The sequence below is a fragment of the Osmerus mordax genome, chromosome 2 (assembly GCF_038355195.1).
Source record: "Osmerus mordax isolate fOsmMor3 chromosome 2, fOsmMor3.pri, whole genome shotgun sequence".
Taxonomy (NCBI): Eukaryota; Metazoa; Chordata; class Actinopteri; order Osmeriformes; family Osmeridae; genus Osmerus; species Osmerus mordax.
The window spans coordinates 3,107,588-3,131,846 of NC_090051.1; the positions used below are offsets into that span (position 1 = coordinate 3,107,588).

Genomic DNA, 24,259 nt, shown 5'->3' on the forward strand with positions numbered 1-24,259 from the left:
TTCACTGGATCCTCCCTTTTGTTCACTGACTAAAGACACGATTCATCTGTGTTCTTAAAGCTGAGGTAACTGGAGTCGTTGGAGGGTACCGGCCAAATCTCTACAGGGAACATGGACACCAGCCCGCTGTTACACTTCATTTACTGCTCTTAGCTTTCCCCTAAATACATAAACCATCTTGACGAGTGGATAATAATCATTAATGGGTAAAAAATGACCAAAACTGTCTTGTCGCTGGCCGGCTCATTATCAAGTCGTCTAGCAGTGAGGAAGAGGGGTCAGGTCAGGGAAGTTCACCCCGCTCTGCAGCGCAGACCTCAGAGAACGGAATGCAACTCTGCCAGGACTAAATGTTTGAACTTTTGTTCGTTGACTTTGTAAAAGCCAGCTGTTGTAGTTCCTCTTTAAGGTAATTCTGAAGACACTAAACATCTGTCCTTACTGGAGAAGACATCGAAATAGAGGTGCCATCAAAGCCCCTTCCTTAATCTCACACACTCTGGCGTGTGAGAGTGTGTGTGGGTGTCTGTGTGTGTCCTCACCTTGTTCCTGCGGTCCTGGCTCTGCTCACTGCTGGTCTCAGTGGCTGTGTATGGCAGACTGCTGCTGGAGGACGAGGGCTCCCTGTCCCTGTCCCTGTCCTTGTCCCCGAACCAGGAGAAGGGCATGCAGGTGGGGATGGAGCTCATGGAGTCGGAGGGGGACAGGTTCCCCCCGGACTCTTCCAGAAGCTCTGCAGACCCCCGGGACCCCCTGGGGCCGAGGGGAGGAGGATGGAGAGGAACCAAGACACCAGGTTACATGGTACACCTACACACACCTGTACACACACACACACACACGACACAGAAACACACACGCCGATACAAACGCAGGGATGCGAACGCTCACATGCACACACACGCCGAAATACAACACGCACACACACACAGATCATCTCAGGACTAGATGACCTGTGACCAGGTGAGGCAGTGACACCTCAGTATCACAGTACCTGCTGTCCAGAGACGATCTCATGGCCTCCTTGTCGTGTTTCTTCCCTTTGCCTCCAGACTTCCTGAGGCCGCTGTGTGTTTGAAACACTCACGTCACACAAGAGGACATGGGCAAACTGGCCCGGCGATGAAGACGAATCTTTACTCACCCAAAATCAGGGAATCGTCGTTTTGGCTTCCCCGCAGATGCGCTCTCGTTACCGTCATCTGGAACAGAGGCATTTATACACACCATGACACTATGGACAGAAATATCAACTCGCAAGATCACAGAGGACCAGTAGGGGGCTCTATGGGACACCGTCTGCATTTCCTGTGTCTGCAGAATGTCAACATTTGAGCTGTGCACAGACTGCACAGAGGGTGGAACTGTGTTAGTAGTTGATGGACTGGTTGAGCGGGGCCTTCAGCACCTTTGAGCTCCTTGCCTTTGCCCTTGGACTCCCTCTTCTTGACGTTCCTCAGGATGCCCGACTGGGGCGAGGACGCGTCTGTGGGGGGGGACAGGGAGGGGCTCCCCCCCCCCCTGCCCCCGCTGTGGGGCTGGGGGGGGGGCAGGGAGGGGCTGCCCGAGAGCTCCGCCTTGCTCCGGGATCTCTCCTCGGCCACCGGGGGCTCCTCCTTCTGGCCGTTGCCATGGTAGCAGGTCGGGACAGGCAGGGAGAGGCTCTCCTGGATGGACCTCCTCCTCCTGGGAGACTCCTGCCCCTCCACCTCCTCCACCTCCTCCTCATCCTCGGGATCCTGGGAGACACACACAGAGGGTCAAACGCAGGTCAGAAGACCAAGCAGGGAGTGTCGAGAAAAGTGTGTGTACAAGTGTGTGTGCAGGTCTGTGGAGAAGCGCGCGGTCCACGGGGAAGCCCGCGGCCGAAGGCAGGAGGCTTGTCGTGGGCTCACCTGCGGCCGGCAGGGGGACTCGCCCAGGTTCTCCTTCAGCTTGTTCCGGGACGGCCGCTGGCGCCGGGACATCTGTGCCAGCTGTGCCCTGGCTCTGTGGGCGCTGGTGTCCAGCCGCTCCGTCTCAGGGACCACCTCGCTCCAGTCGGCCTCTGGGGGCGAGCGACCCAGGACGCCACAGGCACAGAGGTCAGAGAGAGACTCACGGTCACACATGTCATAACTGTGCTAACACAGGTCCTTCTGGGCAATGGGATTCTTATGGCAAGGCAACAGTCACGTAATGTAAAAAAATATAAAAAAGCTCATGTTAAATACAATTTTTGGCCAAAAGTTTCATTCCCATAGAAAAACTTGCATCAATACACCATGTACGTAGACATTGGGATTAATAAACACCATCTAACCATGTTCTCTAGTCTGGCAACATTTCCACTGTAGTTCCCTGGCAGACGCTTGTCATCAAGCCACAAACAACAGATTGGTGTGGGAGAAATTGGAAGGATTTACCACTGGCATAGGTTTATCCTTCCAATTTCACATTTGATGAGAGTGTGTTACCTGGTGTGTCAGGAGTCTGTGCTGGGTCTTGGCTGCCTTGGCTGCCCCTCCTCCCGCCCTCTGCAGCCCCCAGGTCGGACTCCCCGCCCTCGGCCCCGGCCTCCAGCCCCTGGGACTCCAGACGAGCTAACTGTGGACAAGGCACAACAACCGCCGTCAGGCCCCTCCCTCCTGCCGTCAGGCCCCTCCCTCCTGCCCTCAGGCCCCTCCCTCCTGCCTCAGGCCACTCCCTCCTGCACCCCAGTCTACTCCAGTGTCCTCAGACCTTACCCTTTGCTGCAGCGCGTCAAGCTGGTCCTTGTACCCCTTGTCCTTCTCTTCCAGAACTTTCTTCAGCTCCTCCTCCTTCTTCACAAAGTCAATCTCCCTGGAGAGTAAAACCACAGATAATCAGCATATAAAACTGGGGAGGGAATAGATCAGAGGTTCGAGTATTTGACAGTAGATTAAGAGGTTGCAGGTTCAAATAACCCCCCCCCCCCATCCTAGCTTCGGAGAAACACGCCTGCAAAAGATACATGACACTAACCATAACCGTGCAACACAGTCATACGACCTGACTGTGCGACTTCCTGCAGCATTACGCAGCAGCGTGGAGGAAAGTGCCTGGGGCACTAACCCAACTTAAACACACATCATGTAAGATACCAGGCATGTAAACAACGCAGTCAGCAGGCAGTGCGGACGTAGCGCCTCCGGGGCCTGACCCCGGGTGAACTCACTTCTGCTGGTAGTCCTTGAGGAGCTTCTTGGCCTTGTTGTACTTCTTATCTAGCGCCTCGTGCTGGCTCTGCGCCTCGCTCAGCTGCTCGTTGAGGGTCTTGCACAGGGCCTGGGCCTCCAGCCAGTACTTCTCCAGAGTGGCCATCTTCTCCTCGTTCTCCTCCGCCCTCCTCTCCAGCTCCGCCTCCCTGGTGCCCCTGGAGGCCTGGTCCTCCTCTGCGGCGAACAGCTGTGGATGGGCGGATCTCAAGGTCACGGTGGCGTCACGCGGGGTCATATCCTCACGTCACCTCGTGCGTCTCGCAAATCATGTCACATCTTATCGCATCGCGTCAGCTCGTGCCGACAGGCGTCAGAATGCATCTTTTGAATAACACCTCAGAAACCTCCACTCCTTTGTTCTCCAAGTCACTGCTGATCGTTTTACGACCTACATACCTTCTCCTTCAGCTGGTTGATCTCAGACGCTGCGACGTTGTTTTTGTGCTGGAGCTGTGGAGAAGCAGGTTCATGGTCATGTGACACACCACACCAGGAAGGACAGCAGAAGGACTGACAGCGACATCATCTCCAGTACCTCTTTAAACTTGAAGGCCATCTGTGAGGAGTCCATGTTGGTGGGCATGAACAAGGCCTCAGATTCTGGCAGGTCCAGCACCTCCACGGACCTCCCGACGTCACCGAAACTGGATCCAAGTATCCCTTCTTCCTCCTCCTGGAGAAAGGGAACGCACACACACAGGATGTCATCCCTCAGCCAATCGCCTGCCTACACCCGTGGCATGCCTTGCGTGTGTCAGAGAGGACACACCCAGTGTTACAGCTCGGATCTACGAGGGGGGAGGGGAGGGGGGAGTTCTAATCTGGTCATCATATCTGTTGCTGGGCTGGCCTGCAGAGAGAACAGTAGGGAGACTAGTCATCACTACTCATCACCACACACACACACACACTCCTGTTGCTCATGCTTTGCATACCCACACAGCAACCGGCAAATAGGTCACCCCTTCTTCACACCAACACCGGCTCTTTGTTTACAGGTAGCCAAAAGTTCCGTCAAACATTTCCTCGTGAAAAAGTCATAGGGGCAGGCTGGATATTATGGAATGTTAATACCTGTAAACTTGGTGCCCAAAGGCAGACCAACCAGGCTCATACCAATAACTGAAATACAGGCCTGTAGTTGCTTGTGCTTTTGAAAAATAAACATTGCACAATCCCAGCAGGCAGGCAGGCAGCCAGACAGGCAGAGAAACAGGCATACAGGCAGGCAGAGAGACAGATAGGCAGCAAGACATGCAGGCAGAGAGACAGATAGGCAGCAAGACATGCAGGCAGAGAGACAGATAGGCAGCAAGACATGCAGGCAGAGAGACAGATAGGCAGACATACAGGCAGGCAGAGAGACAGTCAGGCAGACATACAGGCAGGCAGAGAGACAGATAGGCAGCAAGACATGCAGGCAGAGAGACAGAGAGACAGGCATACAAGCAGGCAGAGAGACAGACATGCAGCCAGACATGCAGGCAGAGAGACAGATAGGCAGGCAGAGAGACAGATAGGCAGGCATACAGGCAGGCAGAGAGACAGATAGGCAGGCATACAGGCAGGCAGAGAGACAGATAGGCAGCCAGACATGCAGGCAGAGAGACAGATAGGCAGGCATACAGGCAGGCAGAGAGACAGTCAGGCAGACAAGCCAGAGTCTCAGGCACACCTCTCCCACACAGCAGCCAGATGACACCAGACTTACTCACTGCTAACTGCTCACTTCCCAGCTCAGCTGACCACCAAGCCAGGGAGGGACCAGGGACGGCCTCACCCAGGGCCCGCAAAGCAGCCAGAGCCCAGCTGTTAGGTCTGGCTAGCTGAGGGGGTGGGTGTAGAGGGGTTAGGAGAGGAGCAGGGGGGCTGGGGGTGGGTGTAAGGGGGTTAGGAGAGGAGGAGGGGGGCTGGGGGTGGGTGTAAGGGGGTTAGGAGAGGAGGAGGGGGGCTGGGGGTGGGTGTAAGGGGGTTAGGAGAGGAGGAGGGGGGCTGGGGGTGGGTGTAAGGGGGTTAGGAGAGGAGGAGGGGGGCTGGGGGTGGGTGTAGGGGGGTTAGGAGAGGAGGAGGGGGGCTGGGGGTGGGTGTAGGGGGGTTAGGAGAGGAGGAGGGGGGCTGGGGGTGGGTGTAGGGGGGTTAGGAGAGGAGGAGGGGGGCTGGGGGTGGGTGTAAGGGGGTTAGGAGAGGAGGAGGGGGGCTGGGGGTGGGTGTAGGGGGGTTAGGAGAGGAGGAGGGGGGCTGGGGGTGGGTGTAGGGGGGTTAGGAGAGGAGGAGGGGGGCTGGGGGTGGGTGTAGGGGGGTTAGGAGAGGAGCAGGGGGGCTGGAGTGGGTGTAGGGGGGTTAGGAGAGGAGCAGGGGGGCTGGGGGTGGGTGTAGGGGGGTTAGGAGAGGAGCAGGGGGGCTGGGGGTGGGTGTAGGGGGGTTAGGAGAGGAGGAGGGGGGCTGGGGGTGGGTGTAAGGGGGTTAGGAGAGGAGCAGGGGGGCTGGAGTGGGTGTAGGGGGGTTAGGAGAGGAGCAGGGGGGCTGGGGGTGGGTGTAGGGGGGTTAGGAGAGGAGTAGGGGGGCTGGGGGTGGGTGTAGGGGGGTTAGGAGAGGAGTAGGGGGGCTGGGGGTGGGTGTAAGGGGGTTAGGAGAGGAGGAGGGGGGCTGGGGGTGGGTGTAGGGGGGTTAGGAGAGGAGTAGGGGGGCTGGGGGTGGGTGTAGGGGGGTTAGGAGAGGAGGAGGGGGGCTGGGGGTGGGTGTAAGGGGGTTAGGAGAGGAGCAGGGGGGCTGGAGTGGGTGTAGGGGGGTTAGGAGAGGAGCAGGGGGGCTGGGGGTGGGTGTAGGGGGGTTAGGAGAGGAGTAGGGGGGCTGGGGGTGGGTGTAGGGGGGTTAGGAGAGGAGTAGGGGGGCTGGGGGTGGGTGTAAGGGGGTTAGGAGAGGAGGAGGGGGGCTGGGGGTGGGTGTAGGGGGGTTAGGAGAGGAGTAGGGGGGCTGGGGGTGGGTGTAGGGGGGTTAGGAGAGGAGTAGGGGGGCTGGGGGTGGGTGTAAGGGGGTTAGGAGAGGAGTAGGGGGGCTGGGGGTGGGTGTAAGGGGGTTAGGAGAGGAGTAGGGGGGCTGGGGGTGGGGTGTGGGGGGGTTAGAAGAGGAGTAGGGGGGCTGCGGGTGGGTGTAAGGGGGGTTAGGAGAGGAGCAGGGGGGCTGGGGGTGGGTGTAGGGGGGTTAGGAGAGGAGTAGGGGGGCTGGGGGTGGGTGTAGGGGGGTTAGGAGAGGAGTAGGGGGGCTGGGGGTGGGTGTAGGGGGGTTAGGAGAGGAGTAGGGGGGCTGGGGGTGGGTGTAAGGGGGTTAGGAGAGGAGTAGGGGGGCTGGGGGTGGGTGTAAGGGGGTTAGGAGAGGAGTAGGGGGGCTGGGGGTGGGGTGTGGGGGGGTTAGAAGAGGAGTAGGGGGGCTGCGGGTGGGTGTAAGGGGGGTTAGGAGAGGAGCAGGGGGGCTGGGGGTGGGTGTAGGGGGGTTAGGAGAGGAGTAGGGGGGCTGGGGGTGGGTGTAAGGGGGTTAGGAGAGGAGTAGGGGGGCTGGGGGTGGGTGTAAGGGGGTTAGGAGAGGAGTAGGGGGGCTGGGGGTGGGTGTAAGGGGGTTAGGAGAGGAGTAGGGGGGCTGGGGGTGGGGTGTGGGGGGGTTAGAAGAGGAGTAGGGGGGCTGCGGGTGGGTGTAAGGGGGGTTAGGAGAGGAGCAGGGGGGCTGGGGGTGGGTGTAGGGGGGTTAGGAGAGGAGTAGGGGGGCTGGGGGTGGGTGTAGGGGGGTTAGGAGAGGAGCAGGGGAGCTGGGGGTGGGTGTAGGGGGGTTAGGAGAGGAGCAGGGGGGCTGGGGGACTCACCTCCTCCGTGGACTGTTCGTAGGGGTCCTCCAGGTGCTGCAGCTGGATCTTCTCCTGCTCCAGCGTCTCACTGATGAGGCGAGCGACCTCGCTCTGTGTCCCCGGCCTCTCGCGGCCAATCAGGAAGCTGTGTGGAGCGGGAGCACAGCAGGTCACAGAAGGCAGGAGACGCCTTTCTGCACAAGGACGTTGAAGTTTCCTTCGCGAGTAGCCTCGGAATGCCGCACCGTGGCTCCACTCGCGTCTGATTCACGGCGCTGCGATGCGCTCACAGCAGCTGTTCGGATGTTGCCTAAGTTTGTTGAACGTTTCCTTGTGTGGGCGCTGTTTGAACTGTGAGACTGCTTTGCTGTGTGTGTGTGTTTGTGTGTGATTCATTTACTTATGGTAAATCATTGACGTCTACCCCTGCTCCATGTAGACTGCCCTCTACTGAGGAAAAACCACCAAACAACAACAATGAAAATAACACTTTACAAATATGCAGCTCTGCTCCGTCTCCGAAGCTGACCCTATCTCGGCCCTCGGTTGTTCTCCAGTCCTATCTTATCTTCTGAGGAGAGCTGTGAAGTCATTCCTGACGCACCCTAGCTGGCTGACGCTGGGGGCTCGGGGGAGAGAAGGACTCTGAACTCACCTGACCGTGCCTTTGGTGTTCTTCAGGACTGTGGCAGCAAACAGCTGGGTCACTCCGACCAGGCTGATCCCGTCCACCTCCACTATCTGGTCATTCACCTGGATCCTGGGGAGGAGAGGGCATGCCAGCGCGGTGGGAATGAGTGCTTGGGTGTGAACGTCCTGACTTGTACTCAGTAATCTTCTCAAGGAGAACGTTAGGATCCAAGTGCAGTTTTTTTTCTCTCCAGCTGGCAGCTCAACAGAGATGTATTCCATGGGAAACGGAAATAGATATTTTCTTTTTGCTGCCTCAGAAGGTTATAAATACAGCTGGTTGTTTGGAAATGGTGTCTTAGGACTCTGGGGAGATGAACCAGTTGTGTCCTTTGACATCAGACAGCGCTGCAGCAGGAATGGAGTGCACGGCACTTGGCGGTTTGACTCGCGTTAAACCCAATTTGAAAAGCGCTAATCTACGTGCACCCGGACGGAAAGCCTCACCTCCCGTCTCTCTCGGCTGCTCCTCCCTCGGTGATGGTCTTCACGAAAATGCCCAGCTTCTCCAGCCCCTGGTCAGCCCCTACCCCCATCCCGATGATGCTGATGCCCAGGCCGTTGTCTCCTGGTGGGGGGGGAGGGGGGGAGGGATGAGTCAGAATGGTGACCTTACCAGTGGGCAGATGGCGTGCTCTGGGACGGGTCTCCACAGAGAGCCGAGAGGAACCCTTACCCTTCTGGATCTCCACGGGGAACACGTCCATCTTCTCCACCCTCTTCTCCAGCTCGTACTCGGCCGACGCGGCCACGGGGTCCACCTCATCGTTGCGGCGGTCGTAGTCCTCGTTGGAGAAGGTACTGAACACCTGCGGCAGGGAGACACGGCGTCAGCGGTCTCTCAAGAGCGGGGCCGCTTGGAATCCGGAAGTCTGCCGGTCACCGCTCGGACGCAGAGAAGTTTGCAAATGAACCCGTCTCTGAATTGATTCACGGTCGCCACTCTCATTGCTGTTTTCAATAGCCATCAAGCAGAAACGTCAAACCTGTTACCGTCGCTGACCCTTCGCTCGTTAATATCAAATGATATTAACGAGCTGCTCACGCGCACTTGGCGTGCAGCGTGAGCAGCTCTTGTCTGTATTTATGTCTCGTCAGAGAAGGAGGCCTCTGTCCTCGGACAGGGAGGTTCCCCCAGTCCCTCCCAGGTTTACAGCAAACACACTCAGAGGCTTGAAGACGCAGGCGCGCACAAAGACATTCTGTGGAAGACAGTTTCATTACGGCTTCACAGAGCTGAGGATTCCTGCGGGGAGGAGGAGAGAACTGGATCTGTCCCAGAGGCCGTCTCAGAGCGCGAACAGAGAGGGAACGTGCACGGGCAGAAAGTAGGGCACATCTGGGAACAGCAGAGAGACAGGGGAGTGAGGGGGGGGCGTAGACCATGCTCAGGAGAGACAGGGGAGTGAGGGGGGCGTAGACCATGCTCAGGAGAGACAGGGGAGTGAGGGGGGTGTAGACCATGCTCAGGAGAGACAGGGGAGTGAGGGGGGGCGTAGACCATGCTCAGGAGAGACAGGGGAGTGAGGGGGGCGTAGACCATGCTCAGGAGAGACAGGGGAGTGAGGGGGGCGTAGACCATGCTCAGGAGAGACAGGGGAGTGAGGGGGGGGCGTAGACCATGCTCAGGAGAGACAGGGGAGTGAGGGGGGGGCGTAGACCATGCTCAGGAGAGACAGGGGAGTGAGGGGGGGCGTAGACCATGCTCAGGAGAGACAGGGGAGTGAGGGGGGGGCGTAGACCATGCTCAGGAGAGACAGGGGAGTGAGGGGGGGGCGTAGACCATGCTCAGGAGAGACAGGGGAGTGAGGGGGGGGCGTAGACCATGCTCAGGAGAGACAGGGGAGTGAGGGGGGGGCGTAGACCATGCTCAGGAGAGACAGGGGAGTGAGGGGGGCGTAGACCATGCTCAGGAGAGACAGGGGAGTGAGGGGGGTGTAGACCATGCTCAGGAGAGACAGGGGAGTGAGGGGGGGGCGTAGACCATGCTCAGGAGAGACAGGGGAGTGAGGGGGGCGTAGACCATGCTCAGGAGAGACAGGGGAGTGAGGGGGGCGTAGACCATGCTCAGGAGAGACAGGGGAGTGAGGGGGGTGTAGACCATGCTCAGGAGAGACAGGGGAGTGAGGGGGGCGTAGACCATGCTCAGGAGAGACAGGGGAGTGAGGGGGGGGCGTAGACCATGCTCAGGAGAGACAGGGGAGTGAGGGGGGGGGGCGTAGACCATGCTCAGGAGAGACAGGGGAGTGAGGGGGGCGTAGACCATGCTCAGGAGAGACAGGGGAGTGAGGGGGGTGTAGACCATGCTCAGGAGAGACAGGGGAGTGAGGGGGGGGCGTAGACCATGCTCAGGAAAGACAGGGGAGTGAGGGGGGGGCATAGACCATGCTCAGGAGAGACAGGGGAGTGAGGGGGGGGGCGTAGACCATGCTCAGGAGAGACAGGGGAGTGAGGGGGGGGCGTAGACCATGCTCAGGAGAGACAGGGGAGTGAGGGGGGCGTAGACCATGCTCAGGAGAGACAGGAGAGTGAGGGGGGTGTAGACCATGCTCAGGAGAGACAGGGGAGTGAGGGGGGGGCGTAGACCATGCTCAGGAGAGACAGGGGAGTGAGGGGGGGGCGTAGACCATGCTCAGGAGAGACAGGGGAGTGAGGGGGGTGTAGACCATGCTCAGGAGAGACAGGGGAGTGAGGGGGGTGTAGACCATGCTCAGGAGAGACAGGGGAGTGAGGGGGGCGTAGACCATGCTCAGGAGAGACAGGGGAGTGAGGGGGGGGGCGTAGACCATGCTCAGGAGAGACAGGGGAGTGAGGGGGGCGTAGACCATGCTCAGGAGAGACAGGGGAGTGAGGGGGGGGCGTAGACCATGCTCAGGAGAGACAGGGGAGTGAGGGGGGCGTAGACCATGCTCAGGAGAGACAGGGGAGTGAGGGGGGGGCGTAGACCATGCTCAGGAGAGACAGGGGAGTGAGGGGGGGGCGTAGACCATGCTCAGGAGAGACAGGGGAGTGAGGGGGGGGCGTAGACCATGCTCAGGAGAGACAGGGGAGTGAGGGGGGGGCGTAGACCATGCTCAGGAGAGACAGGGGAGTGAGGGGGGCGTAGACCATGCTCAGGAGAGACAGGGGAGTGAGGGGGGCGTAGACCATGCTCAGGAGAGACAGGGGAGTGAGGGGGGCGTAGACCATGCTCAGGAGAGACAGGGGAGTGAGGGGGGCGTAGACCATGCTCAGGAGAGACAGGGGAGTGAGGGGGGGGCGTAGACCATAATCAGGAGAGACAGGGGAGTGAGGGGGGCGTAGACCATGCTCAGGAGAGACAGGGGAGTGAGGGGGGGGCGTAGACCATGCTCAGGAGAGACAGGGGAGTGAGGGGGGGGCGTAGACCATGCTCAGGAGAGACAGGGGAGTGAGGGGGGCGTAGACCATGCTCAGGAGAGACAGGGGAGTGAGGGGGGGGGGCGTAGACCATGCTCAGGAGAGACAGGGGAGTGAGGGGGGCGTAGACCATGCTCAGGAGAGACAGGGGAGTGAGGGGGGCGTAGACCATGCTCAGGAGAGACAGGGGAGTGAGGGGGGCGTAGACCATGCTCAGGAGAGACAGGGGAGTGAGGGGGGCGTAGACCATGCTCAGGAGAGACAGGGGAGTGAGGGGGGGGGCGTAGACCATGCTCAGGAGAGACAGGGGAGTGAGGGGGGGGCGTAGACCATGCTCAGGAGAGACAGGGGAGTGAGGGGGGGGCGTAGACCATGCTCAGGAGAGACAGGGGAGTGAGGGGGGTGTAGACCATGCTCAGGAGAGACAGGGGAGTGAGGGGGGGGGCGTAGACCATGCTCAGGAGAGACAGGGGAGTGAGGGGGGTGTAGACCATGCTCAGGAGAGACAGGGGAGTGAGGGGGGGGCGTAGACCATGCTCAGGAGAGACAGGGGAGTGAGGGGGGCGTAGACCATGCTCAGGAGAGACAGGGGAGTGAGGGGGGGGCGTAGACCATGCTCAGGAGAGACAGGGGAGTGAGGGGGGGGCGTAGACCATGCTCAGGAGAGACAGGGGAGTGAGGGGGGGGGCGTAGACCATGCTCAGGAGAGACAGGGGAGTGAGGGGGGGGCGTAGACCATGCTCAGGAGAGACAGGGGAGTGAGGGGGGGGCGTAGACCATGCTCAGGAGAGACAGGGGAGTGAGGGGGGGGCGTAGACCATGCTCAGGAGAGACAGGGGAGTGAGGGGGGGGCGTAGACCATGCTCAGGAGAGACAGGTGGTCGTGCTAAGTGCTATTATCAGTAGATAACAACAACACACACAGAAACCCCTCATTGGATTCCCAACCTTTTACCCTCATTCATATTAGATTGCAGGTGGGGCCATTTCTGTGATTAAATAAGGCAGCACACACAATGTATTTACACCGCATACCACAGATATTACTAGGCCAACATGGCCGGGTTCCATAATCCAATCTGTGAAACACTCCCGAGGTCAAGTTAAGGTGAGTTTCCAGAACCATCCTTTGCACTGTGCAGATAACCATCTGGTGAGTCTCCAGCCAGGATATAGAGATTGTATACATCCCCGATTTTTTCACAGGCCTGTACACACACACACACTCTCTTCACTATAATGTCCTGTCATTCACAGGCCTGTACACACACACTCTCTTCACTATAATGTCCTGACAGAGCCCGTTGTGGCCGGCTGGGATGTACCGATCATAAATCTTCTCTGCTCTACAGCGCTCGCTAGTCAGAACAGCCTCCACCAATCAGAGTGGACGTGACAGCGGAGCAGGAGGGAAGCATCGGGCGTTCAGCTCCACGTCTCCCTTCCTGTGTGTGTGTGTGTCAAAGTGGGACAAATTCACACACAAAGTTCTGTGTTGGAGTGACAACATAATGTTGATCCTCTGGTACTCGTCCAACGACTGAGCTCCAGGCTGAAAGCCACTCTGCTCCCGAGAGCCATAAGGTCTGACTCAAGTGTGACTCCGTGAAGCAGCCTTCTCCTCCATACATGGACTGGTCTGCTACCTCGCGTGCCCGGCCCCCAGTGCCTTGGACCTGACCCAGCGCCCTCGCGGGGCCATTCAGCCCACATGAGGCTCTGAACACAGAGGGCGCCCCTGCTGTGGCACAGCACTTTAATCTCACGGAAAACACCTTGAACACAAACACACAGACTGGTTTACCCATCCTCTTGGGGACGAAAGGTGATCGAATGTAGTGCTCACATATGGCCTGGTACCCGAGCCATCAAACAGGGAGACTAATCTCTCTCCCTGAGGAAGCTCATCAGATCTTCCAAGTGCTCCCCAGATGTTGCGACGCGGCTGACAAGATGAAAGGCCACCTAGAAGCAGGCAGAGGTTGCTCTTCGCTGAAGGGAAACAGAGAGAAAACAACTCTATAGGATTAGAGGACTTGTTTTGAAGCTTGGAGCGAGCTGAGATGATGTAAGTCAGCAAACATTTCCACTCTGGGCAGCAGTGAGTCTGAGGTCTGGATCCTGCAGTGTGTCAGAACCACCAGCCTCTTGACTCCCACTCCCTCTGTCTCCCTGTAGTCTTTGGTCTCGATCCAACTAACTGCTGATGAAGAGCTTCGAAAGAGGATCTGAGTCGGACAAACGCCAAATGCAGAACCCTGCAAATGCCGCACAAATTCCGAACTCGGAATATCTGTTTTTTGTCGCTTTTCTTACTGCATGATTGTGTTCAGCCTGTGGACTGTGCCTCTCTGCATCAACAACCGTCTCTGGGGAAGGGGATCCCCCACTGAATTGCCTTCTCCCAATGTTCCTTCTATTTTTTCCTCTGAGTTTTCCTAGGAGTTTCTGCTTGTCCTCTTTGGGGAGTTTGATGTTGGTTTTAGGTGTTTATAGGCATGTGTGAAGCTGTGAAGCTACTTGTTAAAAAATAAAAAGGCTTCACAGCACATATACTGTATATATAAAACACACACACAGGCAGCTATTTGATTTTCTTTGATTTGATTTCTTGTTCTGCTTCAGGAGAACCATGTTCTTATTTGAGTACTATTATTCCAAACTGTAAATCTTCGATCCATTCACATGACCCCGTTCCAAGAATGGCTGCTTTGTTGTGGTACTCTAGACCCACGGTATGCAATTGATGAACGTGGGAGGGGTTAATACAGCTCTGTCTCCCGTGTTCATGAACCCAGATTACAGACTGCAGGATTAGGCAGCACTGGGGTAGAGGATAGAAGGATTCTGACAGAGCCTCCACTCCTCCCATCAACCGCATTCATCCTCCTTTCCTGAAATCAGGATCCAGCCTCTAGCGGTGCACCTACTCCCAGCTCTACACCACCACAGCCCCAGGCCTGCACCTACTCCCAGCTCTACACCACCACAGCCCCAGGCCTGCACCTACTCCCAGCTCTACACCACCACAGCCCCAGGCCTGCACCTACTCCCAGCTCTACACCACCACAGCCCCAGGCCTGCACCTACTCCCAGCTCTACACCACCACAGCCCCGGGCCTGCACCTACTCCCAGCTCTACACCACCACAGCCCCAGGCCTGCACCTACTCCCAGCTCTACACCACCACAGCCCCAGGCCTGCACCTACTCCCAGCTCTACAGCACCACAGCCCCAGGCCTGCACCTACTCCCAGCTCTACACCACCACAGCCCCGGGCCTGCACCTACTCCCAGCTCTACAGCACCACAGCCCCAGGCCTGCACCTACTCCCAGCTCTACAGCACCACAGCCCCAGGCCTGCACCTACTCCCAGCTCTACAGCACCACAGCCCCAGGCCTGCACCTACTCCCAGCTCTACACCACCACAGCACCGGGGCCTGCAGCCTCTCCTGGCTGGGATCTGGGGGCCAGACAGACAAGGCCTCGGCTCACAGACCACAAGGCAGAGCCATCTCATGAGGAGTCCAGATTACAGTGGATTTGCCAATTAATCCAACTACAGGAAGCACAAAATACCTTCTGCTGTTTCCCATGAAAACAGTTCAGCCTAAGATCATCAGGCTCGGTTGGATTATCTCTAACACAGAGTTAATAGATCTGCAAAAAATAAAACTCACCATAAAGGAATAGACCGTTTACACGAACCACAAAAGCTTACTTAATAGCCAGTTAAAATACAAATGAATCCATAAAGTTAGAGCAGACATATTTAATTAAGGATGAAACCATGGAGGCTATGGTAAATAAGAGCAGAGAATGTAGCAGTAGAGTACAGGGGGAACTGAAGTCTCCCAGGCCTGAGTTGGAGCCGCAATCGTAAAGTGGTTAGGCTTGTCTTCTCCCCCCCCCCCCCCCCCTCCCCTCCCCGTTCGGCTTCCCTGTTGCCATGGAATACTCCAGCTATTCTGAACAATGTCCCTTTCTTTGCTGAAACCTAATCACCCAAGCACTGTCTTCCTCAGACTAAAGAGAACCAGGAATCTATCTCTTTATTAGCCCCCCGAAACACACAGTTTGCTGTGGTTATCGCCGTCTCCAGTTACCAGGCGAAACACTCGTTTGCCTTTATCTTTGAGTACAGGCCTGGTTCAGCAGGTAAGTGGCTCAATTCAGGACGCAAACCTGTCAGTCAACAAGTGCAAAAACAAGGACATCCCGTGCTTCTAAGCAACCACAGCTTTCTCTTCTCTCCTCTCTTTCTCTCTCACTTGACTGAGAACTTGGCAATTAACGCATTCTTTTTATGTCATTTTCTTCCTCTGCATTTTTCATGGGGTGACAGAAGTTATGATGTGGGTAGGGAGACCGTTGGGCCATCTGCTACATGTTTTCATTTTCTCCACGGCTTGTGAAACTCCAGCTCCCAGCAGCATGCCTGGCTTGTCAATTACTTTTCATCCACCTTAAACCACCACAAAGGGCTGCCTCCTGTACACACACACACACACACACGCACGCAGACCCACCCACAACATAAACTCGTTCCCCCTTTCCGTGCTCCCTTCCCCCTGAAAAAATACCAGTGTGGGAAATGAGTCAGCAGAGGAGAGAAGCTGCCCAGAGAAGAGATCTCCCACTGCACCAGGACACCAAAGCGAGCGCCGAGCAGAGATCTCCCACTGCACCAGGACACCAAAGCGAGCGCCGAGCAGAGAGCTCCCACTGCACCAGGACACCAAAGCGAGCGCCGAGCAGAGAGCTCACACTGCACCAGGGCACCAAAGCGAGCGCCGAGCAGAGAGCTCACACTGCACCAGGGCACCAAAGCGAGCGCTGAGCAGAGATCTCACATTGCACCAGGGCACCAAAGCGAGCGCCGAGCAGAGAGCTCACACTGCACCAGGGCACCAAAGCGAGCGCCGAGCGCCGGATTGGGGGAGCCTGTAATGTAAGCAGCTCCACAAAGCCAGCAAATCAAAACATGCTGAGAGAGGGAGTCAGGGGGCAGGCTAGTGGCAGGGGCTTGGAGCACATCATCCAGTAATTAGGAAAGAAAGGGTGCAGCCAAGTCCTAAATAAACAAAGCGCAGAATGATATTTCGCCTGAATAATATTTTCATCTCATGGATTCGATGAGAACGACAGAGAGAGAATCCTCCAAGACCCACAGCAGCCTGTTTCTCCACATCTAATGACGCCATATTATATTACATATGGTGAGATGGAGTCTGAGAGGAGTGGAATATCGTGGCTTCCATTTTGGGTTCCACAGAAGCACTGTAGACAGGCGGGGCAAGTCTGTGTGCTAACAGTGTGCCTAGCCTCACACACTGTTGGGTCTCGTTGGTGCAGCTGGTGAACTTTCGAACACAGTCTCGTCTTCAGTAAAACCGCAAAGAAAAGCAAAGGAAAAAAAAGAAGTGTTTATTCATGTTCGTATTTGTGATGCCATAATGAAACTCAGTACGATGCTCTGATAAATGAGCCCTAGTCTTGATCCAAGATGATCCATTAATGGCTGCCATTGAGCTGGGTGAGTTAGTATGCAGCCCTGGCCCGACCCTGCCACCCAGAGCTGGCCCAGGTGTCTGGAAGGAGCCCAGATCCTGCCTGGGGTTTTTATGTTCATCTGTCTGTCTGCTTTCCTGTCTGCCTGCATGTGTCTGCCTGCCTGCATGTGTCTGTCTGTCTGCCTTCCTGTGTGTCTCTCTCTCTGCCTGTCTGCTAGGCAGGATGGAGGGTGGAGTGTGTCAGTCACATTCCTGGGCACCAGAACACCAAACACAGATAGGAAATGGAAAGAATAACACACACTGGGAGGGACAGGTATAATCAGGATCGAGTCCAGTCCAGCTGCAGCGCTGAATAAGCAGGTTTGGGTGCACAGACAGACATGACCTGTCTGGTGAAGGAGCTGCAGAGGGGATGAGTGTTCCCTCTGCTCTCTCCGCGTGGATGTTGTTGGGAGCTGTTGACAGCAGGCTTCAGGAGTGAGAGAGAAAGCGAGAGTGTGTGTGAGTGAGAGCGAGAGAGAGCGAGTGTGTGTGAGTGAGCGAGCGAGAGAGCGAGACACCAGAGCATGGCTCTCTCTACCCTCCAGGACACCCAGGAAACAGAGCGAGGAGAGGCAGGAGAGAGGCAGGAGAGAGGCGGGGGAGAGGCAGGGACTGACTGGGAACAATGGATTCATCTCAGATTGTACAACATACATCAGTAATCACACAGCCGCTGCTGCTGGGGCTTTCATGTTCAGGCCTTCTGGGTTCCAACAAATGGGGCAGGGGCACAGAAGGGGGACGAGAGGATCGTCACTTTAGACACACTGTGATCTCCTCTGCGGCACTGCCGACTGCACACATGGCTGAGCTGGCAGTCAACCTTTCCATAGAGCGAGGCCAGCACACAGTTATGTCCTAATGACAGAGGGAGATCCAACTGAATAGAAAGTGGACTATTCATACAAAAGAACAAACTCCCTCCCCCCCCCCCCCCCCCTCCATTAGCTTCTCTGCATTCCCTTCCCCTGCACTCGTCAATGGTGAAACGCAGGTGCAAACAAAAGTCAAAGTCGCAAAAGTACCAACCCATTCTTTGGGTTTTCAAAAGGCTCTTCGCCACACCGAGGGAAGGGACTGTGGCAGTGTTTGCTCGACCGAGAGCGGTTGGTTGGACTTCCTGTGACAGCCTGAGGGGGGAGGGGCCTAGCGGCAGGTGCAGATCCTGGTTCCTGCCATGTCGTATTCTGTGATGATTAACTCCTTCTTAGTTCCACTCCAGTGACAACTTTCCTCTCTGACTCAGGGACAAACACTCGGGCTGACATGATTTCACAACCTTCTGGACAGATCTGGCATTGGACGGTGCGTTGGTGTCTCAACCTGTGTGCTAAGGTACAACCTGCTACTTGAAGCAGGGTAATAACAGGCCTCCAGGCAGCTGGAGTGTTGCTCAGTCACCCTCGCCTGTAACTGGGGAGTCAGTTGGCTGAGTGGTGAGGGAGCCGGGCTAGTAATCCGAAGGTTGCCAGTTCGATTCCCGGTCATGCCAACTGACGTTGTGTCCTTGGGCAAGGCACTTCACCCTACTTGCCTCGGGGAGAATGTCCCCGTACTTACTGTAAGTCGCTCTGGATAAGAGCGTCTGCTAAATGACTAAATGTAAATGTCTAAATGTAACCCTCGGGCTGGTCGTCATACCAAAGAGCTAAAGGTGAACGTGAATTCCAGCAGGCATAGATTGCTGACTGCACCAGACCCTGTGGTTAAAGTTTAAACATATTTAAGGAGTCACGCCACCTGAGAATTTCCCTCGATTAGGACACGCCTAGGAAAACCATTCAGACTTCACAACCGATGAGTTAACCCTTTCCTCGTCACACGTCACAGAGTTGCGTGTGAGGTAGAACCATGTTTAATGTACGGATAAAGTAACGAACAGGCTGACATTTATATTAGGGAGTCAGGTGTCTGAGCGGTGAGGGAATCGGGCTAGTAATCAGAAGGTTGCCGGTTCGATTCCCCGTCATGCAAAATGACGTTGTGTCCTTGGGCAAGGCACTTCACCCTACTTATCTCAGAGGAATGTCCCTGTACTTACTGTAAGTCGCTCTGGATAAGAGCGTCTGCTCAATGGCAATGTAAATATTAGACACTTTCAAGGTTAGGGTCTTACATCTATGAAAACAAATGAACCCTGTGTGTTCACTCTTTCCAGGTATCCAGAGGATGAGGGGAACGGCAGCCAGGGAATTCTCCGGAACACCTCAGTACTACTGACACAGCAGCAATGAGAGTGCAGCATTTCAACGCCCCACGAAAAGTGCTTCAGCAGCCGAATGGGGTTAACCAAAATGTTTTTAAAAAAATGTGTCCCCATGACAAATAATGTATATGATTCCATAGACTGAGGACACTGGCCCAGTGCAGTATATTTAGACTGCACGGTAAATCAACTTAGTTGCAGCGGCCTGTCCTACATTCGCAGACAGGAAAAAGACTCTTGACGCAACACGGGCACACGTGTAAACAAGACGATGAACATAAAGAGAAGACTAGTCTAGACAGGGAATAAAGAAGTCAAGTCAAACACATGATAAACGATTTTAAGAAATACTCTGGTGTGACCAAGGTAATGGTTAAAAGGGCAGTCTAGATTTGTCATGTTCATTTTTTTACTTTGTACACTAATGTAAATTGCCAGTGCTCCACTGATGAAGCAGCACAGAACCCACTGAAAACCTCGCATTCTCCGTGTCTGATTACTCTAAAGCTGAGCAACACAGAGTCCTCTCCACATGAACCCTGTTTTCCGGGATGACCATCTTCAGCATCTCACAAAGAGGAGCTTTCTTCCTGCCGGGACACCTCCTCTGGTCCGTGTCAGGTTACACAGGGCCCAGATCCTGTAGGAGGCTCCAGTACAAAGGCCTTCCTCTCTGATAGCAGGCCAACACTCCGGAGCGCCCAGCTCAGCCCAGCAGGCTGAACAGGAGGGGCCCGGACCAGTGGGGGCCTTTTGTCAACACCAGATCCTGGCCAAGCGCTACCGGTGAAGAGGAACGGGGCAGCCAAAGCTGTTTCACCGTGTTGCGATCACCGTGTTCCGATTACGCCAGAGGCTCAGGCAAAGATGATTGAACCGTTAAAATGCAAATGTCACTGCTCAGACAATCTCTCACACACACACACACACACACACACAGTAAGCACTGGTATTCCACCAGCAAGAGTCAGCTTGTTACTGCAATGACACCTTGTTGCAATTTTTTTAATTTTTTTATTTAACCTTTATTTAACATGGGAGGTGGTGGAAAGAGGACGGGAAAAATACATGAGGTAAACGAACATGCCTACGCTCCCTCTATGGACCAACCTGATAAGCACTGTAAGAGAGACCAATCTGTTGTGATCTCACCGTACAACTTTGCTGTAGTGGATGAGTGCGAAGGACCTTTCCAACTGGTGTCAGGAAACGGAAGGAGACGGTGCTAGAATGAGATCTCTCTCGTGCTTAGAGATGGCATTGTCTCAAGGTGGAGCCTTCCCCAAGAAGTCGCCTCACAGCAATGTACAGCAGCTCACTTTTAGTTCAATATGAAGAACTTAGATAGAATGAAGTAAGGCCATCCACCCTGTGGAGACCAGAAGGAGGACATGCACTTAGCGCTGAATAGAAGACACTAATCGAAACCAGCGGATACACACAGAGAAATGCGTAGTGACATGCCGTCGTCCTGCCCCAATGTGGGTTATATCCTTCCAACAAGGAGAGGCGCATGCCAGGGCAGGACTGAGGAGGTTTACAAGCATGCTATACAGAAACACAAGCTGAGACCAACAGTGAACTCATTCAACAATGGTGTCACACTCTGGAAGAGATCCAAACCACTTCCAAGGGCAATGGTCATAGTGGAAATGTCTAAACAATTTCTCTGGTGGTGGCCATCTATTTCTCACTGTTGTTTCTGTCAACCAGTGGGCTGACGACAGCCCATCTATCACTTTTATTTCTTGATTGTATTTAACCTTGTTGTGAACTGTGAATCATGCCTAATGTCTAGTCTGCTAGGCACTACAAACACTGCATGTGTGTGTGTGTGTGTGTGCGTGTGTGTATGTATGTATGTGTGTGTGTGTGTGTGTGTGTCCACCTCCAGGTCAGCTACTGGTCACCTCTCCCAGGACCCCCTGCTACGACAACTGGGGGATCCACACCCTGAGATAACAACACACACATTTCAGGCTCTGCGTAAACACCCAGCCGTTCACAAGCACTGGAATGCACTGGACTGAAGTGATTTGTTTTCCTCTGTTCAGCTGAAAATGATGATTAGATCTGGTGATAACAGGAGATATAAGCCAACATCCTTCTTCCTTCGTGGTGTTTACACGATCACCGCCTGTGGCAAAAATAAATCCCTCCCAAAATGACTTTATTACGTTTGTAGAATGGCAGACACGGACAAAGAAGAGCAGTCCTGTAGTTTCTGGTTTCTAAATCACTCAACAGCCATTTAGACCTGACTGATAATGAACTGGAGGATGTAAGGAGATCCTACGACAGTGGAATGTGTTGTTCTCACCTAGGATTTACGTCCTGCTTGTAAAGTTAGAGACGAAATGACTAAGACCCAGCCCGAGCCTGAGATCACGAGGGTGAACGAGCGCCTACGCTCCTTACGACCACAACAGCCAAGGCGTCTTTACGTGTTCAAAGCTGTGCATGGCTGAACATCAAACGAACAAGAAGATGAAGAATTCTGGAAGAGCACAATCAACCGGCGACTAATCTCAGACTGTAGTAGCAGCCATTACATTGTTTACTGTAGTACAGTACAGTTCCACATGACCCTCCAGTTGTCTACCGGCTGTCCTCATTCAGCCTGGGCTCTCACACAGCTCTTATGTAATGAGAACAATATTCCTCAAAATACCCCCTGGAGCATTCCCAACTAACACCCACAAACATATCTCCCGTCTCCTTGCCTGTCCCAATGCATCCTTGATATGCTAAAGATGTGCTCCCTCAAAAACATCTCCGGGCAGTGCCTCAGTTTGACGGTAGCTTAAACAACCCCATCGGTTTTGGGTTTCCAATCCATGAAACAGCTCTTATAATGATACAGCAGCACAGAAAACACATTAACGGTGCACGCAAAAGCCACTAAATGTGTGCCTTACCAACTTTATAACCTGGCTGTCAAGTCAGGAACATTTACATGGAACCAAGGGTGACTTTGTTGTAGACGTTACCATCTGGACATTTAACATGAACTGTTTAAAGTAGGTGCTTAATATTTTCGGAAGGTTTTACTGAAGTGTTACCACTTACCCGTATGGGTGCTGTTGAGAACTTGATCTTCCTCCGTGGAGCGAGCTCCTCTTCGTCAGAAAGCCCGGGTGCCTCCTCATAGTCTTCCTCATACTCTTCACAAGGCTCCTCCTCTTCCTGTGGACCCTGTCCCTCCTCTTCCTCCCCTTCCACTTCCTCTTCCTCACAGAGGGCTTGGTGTATGTCCCTGTCATCCACAAACGCTGCGTTCTCAATCCCGTAGACCGCTGGAGAGTCTTTCAGACTCAGCTCGGCGGGTCTCTCCTGCTCGCCCTCCTCCTGTGCTACCTCCCCTTTGCCCTCTTCCTCTCGGGTCTCCCCGGTCTGTACTGCTGGTCGTGGCTCCTCGCTCTTCTCCTCCCTACAGCCGGGCTGGTGCGCCTCCTGAACTCTACTTGCATCTCCCTTCTCCGGGACGGCGACTTTCGCCTCGCCTTCGCCTCTCTGCGCGAGGTGGCGAGCGGCCTCGCCGTTCAGACTCTGCGGGGGGTTGTCCTGGGGCCCGGCTCTCGTCTCTGCAGGCCTCTGCACGTCGGGCTCCTCGAAAACGTCATCTTCCGTGTTCTCCTCCTCGATCTCCTCGCTCTCCGACGACTCGTTCTGGACCACCACCAGCTCTGCCCGCACCATGCCCACCCCTCGGGGCTCCAGGGACGCCTGGCCTGGTGGCTGGTCCGTGGTGGGACTCTGCACCGCGTTCCTGTCACTCTTGGTACTGTCGGACGTTTTGGCCCTGCTTGAGCTGTAAAAGCTATTGGCTAAAGTAGAAGGCTGTTTTTGATCTCTTGGGTTTGGACTGGTGGGTTTGATTTCCTCAGAACTGACTGACTGTCTACTGTCCCCTGTTGAGGAAGAGCGCTTGTAGGAGCCGTGGCTGCCTGGGGCGGCTTGGTCTGGTGACACAGGTTTAGGAGTGGCATCTGTCACTGGGGACAATGGCGAGTGTGTGGCACTGGAAACTGGGGAGGTTGATTTGAGAGTGATGGTGGTGACTGTTGAGGTTGGTTTGTTGACGGCACTACCAGTGGGGGATGTGGGTTTGGTAGTGGCCTCGTTGGTAGGAGATGTGGGCTTTGAAAGGCTCTCCCTTGCTGGAGAAGTGGGTAGTGAGCGATCGGTGGAAGTGCATGATCTAGCTTCTCTGCCTGTAGCGTTGGCTTTGTTTATCTCCTCGTTGTCACCGTCCACTTTGTAGCTATCCAGCCTCCTTGAGATGGGCCCTGCATTAAGAGACTGCCTGGACACATGCTTTACATCCTCCACATCACTCTTCTCATCTGGACCCTTCACTGAAGTAGCAGTCCCCTCCGTTTTTACGTTGCTCTCTGTGGACCCCGACACTCTCCTAGCGCTCTTGCCCTCATCCGACACACTGCCCAGGGACACACGGCTGACTACTCTAACTGTAGACTGCTTCTCAGCGGAGGGCTGCTCTTTCAAACCCCTCTCAAAGATTTTCCTGGTCACAGAAAATTTCTCTGCCAGAGCTACTTTGTCAATTTCGACGTCTTCACCTTTGGGAGTTTTGTCTAAACTAGGGCTAACCAACTCCGGGCTAGTGGCATTGCCTAAGCTAGTTTTGGGTGTGCTGACTGCAAACTGTGGCTTTGGCGGGGAAACCGGGGCCGCGTCTGATTTTACAACGGGCTTTACCTCTTGACTTTCTTGTTGCTGTCCGTCCATCTGTAAGAAAATGTTCTTTATCTTGTTTACCCGATTTCCAAAAGGCCTCCCCCTTGCATCTTCCCGGGTGTCGCTCGACCCATTTGCATATGACTTCGCAGCGACGTCTGATTTTGTCCCATCAAAGGAGCACTTAATGGCGTGGAAATCCGACTTGTAGGCATTTCTATGAGGGGAAGCACTCCTCAGAGTCCTCTCTCCTTTGCCCTCGGCTTTAATCATTATGGTTATTGATTTATAAACCAGTAGTAATCATGAGAACGAGTTTGAAGACGTTTAACTGAAGAGTATTTCCTTGTTTGTCGTCCCACTTGTAGGCTATTGTCCTCTCCTGACTACTCGACTAGTGCCATTGGTTCCCCGCTGAGATTCTCCGGTGCTTTTCTTCAACTACGCACGCATATTGTGGTTATCTACAAGGAAAAGAACGCAAATCTTAACAAAACAAATCTAATTAAAACATGTTGAATAGAGTTTTCAAAACAAGGGCCAGTTTTTCATTGTTTGGGCATACAACGCGTTTAGTCTAGCTGGGCTGTATTTTCCAAACCAACTTCCCTAATAAAATAGTCAATTTCAATTATTCAGTGGTTGACTATTAAATGTAGCCTATTTCTC

General features: G+C 54.9%; 1 protein-coding gene across 1 annotated transcript in view; it reads right to left on the reverse strand.

The window, feature by feature from the left end:
• Window positions 1-24,259, reverse strand: part of ppp1r9ala (protein phosphatase 1 regulatory subunit 9A-like A) — a 29,044-nt gene that overhangs the window by 4,260 nt on the left and 525 nt on the right. Inside the window, exons 2-16 of the mRNA XM_067255112.1 lie at window positions 21,959-24,054; window positions 8,423-8,555; window positions 8,194-8,314; window positions 7,712-7,816; window positions 7,075-7,201; window positions 3,757-3,894; window positions 3,618-3,671; window positions 3,179-3,408; window positions 2,727-2,823; window positions 2,457-2,586; window positions 1,896-2,047; window positions 1,409-1,739; window positions 1,145-1,202; window positions 995-1,066; window positions 543-753 (exon numbers count right to left, since the gene is read on the reverse strand). Of these exons, the coding sequence (XP_067111213.1) occupies window positions 543-753; window positions 995-1,066; window positions 1,145-1,202; window positions 1,409-1,739; window positions 1,896-2,047; window positions 2,457-2,586; window positions 2,727-2,823; window positions 3,179-3,408; window positions 3,618-3,671; window positions 3,757-3,894; window positions 7,075-7,201; window positions 7,712-7,816; window positions 8,194-8,314; window positions 8,423-8,555; window positions 21,959-23,863 (3,864 nt within the window). The 5' untranslated portion in view covers window positions 23,864-24,054. The remainder of the gene's footprint in view (window positions 1-542; window positions 754-994; window positions 1,067-1,144; window positions 1,203-1,408; window positions 1,740-1,895; window positions 2,048-2,456; window positions 2,587-2,726; window positions 2,824-3,178; window positions 3,409-3,617; window positions 3,672-3,756; window positions 3,895-7,074; window positions 7,202-7,711; window positions 7,817-8,193; window positions 8,315-8,422; window positions 8,556-21,958; window positions 24,055-24,259) is intronic.